Raw genomic sequence first — 9,134 nt, 5'->3', positions numbered from 1 at the left:
CAAATAGATATAATAACTTGAGAATCTCAAGAGATCTTTGAATTGTCCTATCCTCAGAAAAACGGGGGTTGGTAAGCTTTTTCTGACAAGGATCAGAGAGTGAATAGTTTAGGCTTTGCAAGCCATACAATCTCTGCTGCAACTACTCACATCAAAGCAGCCATGGATGATACGTGCAGATGAACACAGTGATATTCCAATCAAACTTTATTTGTAGACACTCATGAACTTCATGTAATTTTCAGAAGTCATGAAATATTAATTTTTTATTTCCTTTCCCAACCCTTCAAAAATGAAGATACCACTTCTAGTTTGTAGACTACATAAAATGAGGCAGCAGGCCAGACTGGGCTTCTGTGTTTAGTTGTCAACCTCTGCTACAAAATAAATTTTAAAAGTAACAGTCACCTCAAAATTTCAAATCATTGCTTCCCAGAGATTTAAAATAATTGTCCAAATCTTCATCAGTAACTTCTTTTAGATTAGCTGGTTTCCATTTTGGACTCTGGTCTTTATCAACTAAAACTGGCAAAAGAAGACATAGATGTTAGGATATTTCTTTCTATTTAATTACTTATAGAAGCTGTTTTGTAGTAGGCATATTTTGCTATAGTACATTGTTTCCTTTCAGTATATATTTTTGTACATTTTTCTTCTAAATTAAACCCTCAGAGAATATGGAAGGACAGCAATATACCTTTGATGACTGGTGTGGGTATATTCTCACCTACTAAGCTTCATGTCTGCAGATTTAATAAAGCCACCTGAACTAATTCAGTGATTTAAACATTCATTTTCCTCTTTCAAGAAAATAATAAGAAGATAAAACTAGTGTTGGTATGGTTGAAAGGGAAGACAAGGGAGAGCAAATGACTCAGATCTGCCACCTCACCTCCACCACACTTAGTTTTGGGAGGAAAATTACTTAAGGTTGAGAGAAAAGAACTTTATGCATAATTAAATGTGGACATTGCTATTCTGCTAAATCCACTAGCTCAGATAGCTCTGAATTAAAAAAAAAAAAAATCAGACCACTGTCAGGTTATCATGAAGCCTTGTTCTTCTCTTGTTTCAGTGTGGTCATCACTTAGTGTAGCCACATAATATCCCCACAGGACTGTAAGGATGAGGCAATCTATAACCTCTTCTTAAAAAATAAGAAGAGCCATGTTTACTTCCTGGTTGTGACAACACATTACAGTTATACATGTTTTCGTTTGGGAAACTGGGTAGAGGGTATACAGGATCTCTTCATTATTTCTTACAACTAGATGTGAATCTACAAAAAAAAATTTTTTTTTTTAATTTTATGGTTGGGGTAGCAAATTTCAACTATGCTTAAAATGTGCATATTTAGGGTTGGGGCTGGGGCTTAGTAGTAGAGCGCTCAACTGGCACACGTGAGGCACTGGGTTCGATCCTCAGTACCACATAAAAATAAATATACTGTGCCCATCTACAATTAAAGAAAAAGTATTTCAAAAAGTTCATAATTCTGGTGAATAATAGAAATATTTAAATATACAAACTCTACAAAGACTGGAAAAAACTAATTTTTTAAGCTAATGAAAGAAGCAGTCTGGGAACCAAGGAAGAAGCTTCTCTTGGTAGGTGGAGAAAAGGAAGCTTTATATACAATTAAATGTGGACACTGGAAGCCTTGTTAGAATCTTTTGTTTTTGGAGGTTTGTTTTGTTTGTTTTAGGATGGGGTGTGTCTGTGTTGCCCAGGCTGATCTCAAACCAGCCTTCTGAGTAGCTGGGACTACAGACAGGCATGCACCATCACTCCCCGTTTGTGCTGGAGGCTGTTAGGTATGGCTGTCTGGGATTCTGCAATCAGATCAGTGGTGATGTTAAACACTGATGTTCTGATGCCTACTTTTGAGTCTTCTGACCAATACTACCTACCCTCCTTGAAGTTCCACTGAAGGACAAAAGAAAAGAGAATACTAATCAAATCTGGGTGTTATTTCAAATTAACAAAAATTTTTGCCTAGGATAGAAAGAAATTCTTGCCATATAGGCAATTGTTTTTTTCAGAAGGTCTCCTAAGATACTGTTTAAATTCCATTTGGTAGCTACTTAGCTCTACTAAGATAACCCATTTTTATTTCCTTCTATAACTAGATAGAAGTTTATTCTAGATGTTAAGAGTAAGAATTTTTGCAACTTTTCTTAATTTGCTAACTCATTTCTTCTAATTTGCTAACACATAGTTAGAAAATTGTAGCAAGAACATGAAATAGTTTTAGCCAGAATAAATATTGCTTTCTGAATAAAGAAGCTGTGCTAAAGAAGAGGCAACACACCTTCTCTCATTTGAAAAGTAGCTTGATAATCACTTGCTTTATGAATCAGAACTCTAGATATCACTGCTTGACTTCCAACTTTTTTCTTAAAATAACTGCAAGTATTTATCTAAAAATAATACCTCCCTTTTTGAAGAAGAGCTATCATAATATATCATGACTACTTTAGCAACACAATCCAAGGTAGTACACAGGTCCTCCTAAAATCAGAGATGTAGGCACTAATCCCATGCAGTGAGAACTGGCAAGGAATTAGTGGGGAAAACGCATGTTGTACTTGATTTCTATAAAACATAGCCATTTGCTCTGACTCAACTCCATTGTCTTCCAACCAGATTTGTACTTGGTGCGTATTTCTAATAATGTTATATCATGCCAGAAAAGAAGAGAATTCTACAATAGTCACTGGTTTTTACCAAAGCTTTGAGTTCAGAGAACATAACCTTTTATTCAGATAAAAATGTATATCTAGAGTCTATATATCAAGATGATTAATAAAAGCATAAGAAAATTAGATGTACAAAATATATGCAGAGAAAAAATTCATTTTATACAATAAACAAAAACTCCTTAGAAAGATGAGGGCTATTCATAAAAGGAACTGTGGCAAGTTTGTTGGGAAAAAAATATCACTTTACTTGCTTTTTCTAAAAATGCTGACTTTAGATGTGAGAAGTAAAAATGGAAAGTATAACGTCAAATGCTTTTTCTCCAGCAATGTTTAACTGCTCAGATACAGGCAAGGAAAGTAGATGGTAGGATTCAACCACTGCCCAATTTAACCAGGCCAGTAACAAAAGAGGAAGAAGGGAAGGAGAATTGAGGGCTTTTGCAAGGAGTCAGCAGCAGGATGAGTCTATAAGCTCATAAGGCAGTCCATGTGACTGTAAAAGCAGGATTACTACTTGTATGTAAATTAGGGAGAAGTAACCAAATTAGGTGAACTTTAAGAGCAATATTAGTTTCAAGACTGAACTTCCCTTTATATCCAGTATATTTAAAAACACATAACTTGCCAATTTTTACAAAAGTTTAATTTTCACTAATAAAACAACTACCAACTTTAAGTAACATTGTATGCTCACAAATCCTATTTCCCTGATATCTAAGAAGGAAACACAGCTATTTGTTACTTACCAGCTCTAACGCCTTCATGGAAGTCATGACCTCTCTGAAAGAAAATTGAGGTTAATGTAGGAGATTTCTAGGCATCCTTATCCTGGGTTATGCCTCTTTTTCAGCCGCTGCAACCTCCCTCTCCCATGACCATAAACCAATGACATTTAGAGCCTGACAACTTTCTGATCATCATCTCCAAATTTTATTTGTGAAACTTTGTTCACTGCTGTGATGCTCTTGGTCTTCCTCAGGTCCCCTGATTCCATAACTCTTCCCCCTACACTGGCTTCCTATTGCTCTTCGTACAGTCCAGTCCCCCCAGTCCATTCATAGGTCACTTTTCCTGGAAAATGCCTCATCTTCCTCAAACGTCCTCTCTTTTATACTATTCTAGCAAAATCCCTGCACCAGCAGAACCCGACCACTTACCTCTGTCTGAATTTGAGCAGCTTAATCTAGCTGAACAAAAATCATACAACTGTAAGTGGTTTTGTTTAAAATTCATGATCACAACTCTCAAACAGGCACGGAAAACTATCCAATCTCTTCCCTGTTCCCCAAAATAATAATTTAAACTGTTTATTGCTTTCTCTGCCTCTTCCCCTAGAGAACCCTCTTACAGTATTCTCTAATGATCTAACCTCCTACTTTATTAAAAATAGAGAAGCCCTCATGAATGAACATTCTTATGTTCTCACCACTGAAACATGTATAGCCAACTGCAGCCATCTGAACCTGCCTTCTTTTTCATGACTATGGAGAAAGGGACCATTCTCCTCGCAAGGTCAGTCCTTCCCTACACTCCCGTTCACATCTCCTTTGCCTTCTCAAAAAGTCTGCTTGAGAAAGTCATCTACTCCTCTGCCTGTTTGTTTTCATGGAGTAGATTTATAGGCAGTTTTTATTTTCTTATTTATCTTTTTCTGTATTTTACATTGCCAGTGCAACTGCATAACTGAGTGGGTGAGTGTATGCAGTTCAAGTCACTTCCTAGTTCCACTACACAGTGACCATGTTACCTTGCCTAGAAATTTCTCTAAACCCCAGTTTCCTTATATGAAATGGCAATACCAATACACCCATCACAGGATTCTTTTAATCCATATTCCAGTAGGGCCTGACACATACTAAGTGTTCATAAGTTATTATTAGTATCATCAATATAACCATTTTTCTCAACTGGATCATTCCCAATTTACAAACATGTTCCAGTCCATTCCGTGTTACAAAATGAACCTCACAGTCCTAGCTTCTACCTATTTCTATTTCAATAATAATAATAAAAAAAAGTTGTATACACATATTGTGTCTACTTTCACATCTCATTTGCTCATTTCCTCTCCACTTTCTGCACTCTAACTTCTTCTTCCACCACTACTCTGAAGATTTGACAAAATCACACATGGTTTCAGGGTGATTTACTTCTAAGCTCATCTGCCAGATGCTTTGACAGTGCCACTGCACTCTCTCTACCCCACCTTAAAATGGTGGGGGTTCCCTAGGGCTCAGTTCTGGGATCTCTTGATTTCTAGATGATCTTATCACTCACTGCTTAATGCATCAGCCTGAGTGATGAGCTCTATTAAAGATCATGGCACTCCTCTGCTTAAAAACCATCTAGTGGCTTCCATTTTAATCAGAACAAAAGTCAAAGATCTTACAGCTTCAAGCTCCTGTATGCTCCACCAGACCCTTCCCTACAATATTGCCTCTGACCTCATTTTTCACTCACTACTACATTACCCCTCCCTCCCACATGGCCTCCTTGTTCTTCCTAGCACAGGGAGGTACACTCTCCTCAGAGCTTTGTATGTACAGTTCCCTCTGCCTGGGATGCTCTCCCTCCAGAAATCTACATGGCTCACTACTTTTAGGGTCTTCATTCAAAGAGCAATTCTCTGGTTAACCTATCTGTAGTTTAGCCCCCGCTATGGCTCTGAATTCTGTATCCTATTTTCTGTTTTTTTTTTTTTTCTCCTTAGTATTTACACTCAATAGACTTTAGCTACCATTGCCTCCTCAAGAAGTAACTTTAAGACATGGTCAAAAAGAGCTTTATTTCTGATTAGATTAACAAATTTGATGTCTTAATAGCTATTTCAAGACATTAAAATCCATTAGGCATGTCTGCTTTCTTTCTGTAATTAAACTAAATATTCCCTTGACCATAAGTTTATATTAATCTAAATAATATGATACTTAAGGGCCCTCTGAACATAAGGGACAATTCTGCCTTTATAAAGTTTATTATATGGAAAAAAAAATCTGACTGAAATATTTCATGATAATCACACTGCCTTTGATTGCTGTCTATGTTTACAATAGTACTTTCAATGTTAATCTACCAACTAAAACATGTAACAAAACTAATATTTTCCATTTATGCATATATCAGCTTATAAGTAATATTCCTCATTTTTGCAGAGAAAGAATTCAGATTTAGAACATTTATGTTCCTTGCCCAAGGTGACAGAGACCTTGCCTAAGAAATGGACAGTTTTCATTTTGAATTCCACATGAGGTCAGAGGCCTTTTTATACACATGCAAATGCAACTGCTATGTCATAAAGGCTTCATGATAATCTGGGTAGCAATACCTCCACAACCCTAAAATTAATTGGCCTGTTTGTTTTCATGGAGTAAATTTACAGGCAGTTTTGATTTTCTTATTTATCTTTTTCTGTATTTTACATGTTCTACACAATGAGCATATATTACTTTCCTAACTAGAAAACCATATTTTAAAAAAAAAATTCTTACCATACATGCTTGACTCATACGATATTCCTCAGTTAATACATCCTTCAAGGTCTGGGAAGACCCCTTTATGAGGTGTCTTAGAGTGATCTTTAGAGATGTTGGAGACATTTGATTAATCACCTTTTGGGGAAAAAACATAGTTGTAAGTTGTAGCCAAATAGTTCCTTTATTGTCTATAATAAGCCAGAAGAATTTCCATGCAAGTCATATTAAAATATGCCCATTAATTCATATGCCAAAGACTCACAAAGGGTTATGGCTTAGCCTAATCCTTCCAAAACACCAAAAAAAAAAAAAAAAAAAAGTTCTGTTACAAAAAGGGATCATTCCACAGTGGGGTAAATTCTATACTTACAACTTAATGTACCTTTGGGGTTTGCCTGGCATAAATTATGATCCCAACTAAGCAACCAGTGATTATACTTAAATAAAATTAATGTGCATATTACAAAGTAGTAATATTTTCAGTGGACACTTTCTCTTACAATGTAAAGAAAGTGAAGGAGTTAAGAAAGGCAGTAGCTTTTCCTTCCCACTATGTGACTCTAGAAGTGTCTTATCTGAACTCTTCACCTGTAAATAAACCTACTTACCTTGGAAGAGAGAAGACAGAATGATCCAAGTTACTATGAGGCACTCTTCTATAGTATTTTAATAACAAAATAAGAATTATAGACTGACTTCTTACTACAATGCTAGGCCATTTGTTCTGAATTTAGAGATGCTATTACCAGTGTTCCAATGCATGAGCATAATCGTAACTACCTGGCTGATGAAAGAGTCCATTCCTTGTCAGAGACACCCGATGCCTACATTTTCCTTTATAATTGCAACATATAGTTTCCAGCTTATTGTTCAATGATTGCTCAAAGGTTTAAACTTTATTTTGTGAATTCAAAGAATTCCCCACTTCAAGAGCCTATGTTCTCTGTATTATCCTTAAGTCTGGCGAACAGATTCAAAGAACAAGTTGAGTGGCTAGGACAGCATCTTACCTAGCAGTTGGCAGAGCTTAAGTAGATGACTACCATACAGAAAAGTCCAGGAAAGATCAGTGACCTACATACAACCACAGTGCTGCTGAAGAGAAGACAAGAGAGCTATTACCTAGTTGATACTTCCTGGAAGAGAAGAGAATTGAGGAGGGGAGGGGAGAAAAGAGTAGAAGAAAAGAAAAGTGGATAGGACAGAAATAAAATGATTAAGGGATTTTAAGAAACTGGTTCTTCAAGGGAACTCACCCTTCTGAGCTAGGTGCTTTGTGGACATCATCCCACTTACTCCTACTGCCTGTTCCTGCCTTTCTAGTCACAGGGCATAAGGATAATACCTCACAGCAGTCTGTATGCTGTGCCAGGAGGCCTCTCCTTTGGCAAGCAGACAATGGGTCCATTTTGTTGACAAATCTACTAGTTTTCTTTAGTAGGATCAATACCCATATATTGTTGTGAGTACCTGGAAGTGAGTACTTGGAAGAACTTTATTCATAATGCTGAAAATTATACTGAAGGGAAAAGCCACCTTCTGGCTTTTTTGTCTACAGGTCAGTGAAACCACAACTCCCTCATCAACAACATTGTAGTATGTGAGCCCACAGTTATTCCTCAGCAAAACTGTAAGAGCTCACTGCTTATGGTTTCCATTTTGATTTTGCAAATTGCAAAAATCTGTCTTTTGTTATACTTCCTCAGTTGGCTGAGGAAGTATATTCCATAAGAAAGGCACTAAGGGCCCCATTTATTTGTCACCCACACATGAAAAAATGAGGGGAAATGCTTCATCCAAAAAGCTGTTAGACATTTTATGAAATATTGACTATTGAAAAATATTTCTGTAATACTGATACTGCATAAGAAAAAACTGGCATACTGACAACCTAAGGGTTTAACTATTCTTAGTATGCTAGCAATTTAACATTGAGGCTTGGGGTTAGGCTCTAGGACCACAGAGCTCTAAGTTGGAATCCCAGCTCTACCACTTCCTAGATGACTGACCTTAGTCTCCTCATTTGTAAAAATAAGGCTAATACTACCACTTGCCTTGTAAATGGCATGGCAATAAGGGTACTGCAATGCATCAGAAACACAGTAGAATAAGGATGTACTGAGCACATCCCCATAGCTCTTAGGGAAGTATGTTAATATGTTTCATTACACTTTGGGAAAGGAGATGGGAAAGATGAGGAATGAGGAAACCAAACCCTGATATGAATCTGTCCAAGGTGACATAGAAAGTGAGTTAGGAACCAAACCCAAAGGTATTAACTCCAATTCCTACTATACAAGGCTATAAAAGTAGTCAAGATTGTCAAAAGCTGCAGAGAATTCAAAAAGAAAAAGGATATCACATCAGGTAATGAACAGAAACGACCAAAAACTCATGTAATTTTGATGGTGGAAGACAAAGTAAGGAAGACAGTGTCAAAGAAAGGCATTTTAACTTGTTTAAGAGTAGAAAAGCTTTGAAAATAATGGCATAAGAAAATGTGCCAATAACTCAAGACAGTAAACCTGAAGATACTGAAAGGAGGAAATGACTGATGCAATTAGTTCCTACACAGGAAGGAAAAGATGGAATGAGCACACAGATGGGGACTTTTCCCTTGGCAGAGAAGTGAGAAATGTATTAGAATCAAAGAAAGATGAAGAGAGTCAAATCAGCCATGGATTTGTTAGTACAGACTATTCTGAAAATTTTGATGAACAATTAGGACTTGCATCTTTGGCTATGCCAGAAATGTGTATTGATGCAATTCTGTACCCACACAACCTAGTGAACATGTTTCTACTCATTGTAAAATACTGGTCAGTGTTCTAATCAATTTATCTGACCCATTAAAGATTGTCTCCTGTACATCAAGGAACCAACTTCTTTTTTCCTTTACTTTTATCAAAATGATTCACATTTTAATTTCAGATCATTAGAGTCTACTCTGAGGAGTAGA

The 9,134-nt window shown here is 36.6% G+C and overlaps 1 protein-coding gene across 1 annotated transcript in view; it reads right to left on the bottom strand.

The window, feature by feature from the left end:
- Positions 1–189: 189 nt before the first annotated feature.
- Positions 190–9,134, bottom strand: part of Hibch (3-hydroxyisobutyryl-CoA hydrolase) — a 77,868-nt gene continuing 68,923 nt past the window's right edge. Inside the window, exons 12-14 of the mRNA XM_027924974.2 lie at positions 6,191–6,310; positions 3,449–3,482; positions 190–525 (exon numbers count right to left, since the gene is read on the bottom strand). Of these exons, the coding sequence (XP_027780775.1) occupies positions 410–525; positions 3,449–3,482; positions 6,191–6,310 (270 nt within the window). The 3' untranslated portion in view covers positions 190–409. The remainder of the gene's footprint in view (positions 526–3,448; positions 3,483–6,190; positions 6,311–9,134) is intronic.

Source organism: Marmota flaviventris, chromosome 11 (assembly GCF_047511675.1).
Source record: "Marmota flaviventris isolate mMarFla1 chromosome 11, mMarFla1.hap1, whole genome shotgun sequence".
In the NCBI taxonomy this organism is placed as follows: Eukaryota; Metazoa; Chordata; class Mammalia; order Rodentia; family Sciuridae; genus Marmota; species Marmota flaviventris.
The sequence above is the reverse complement of the archived record's forward strand: the minus strand, read 5'-3'. Positions and strand labels throughout refer to the sequence as shown.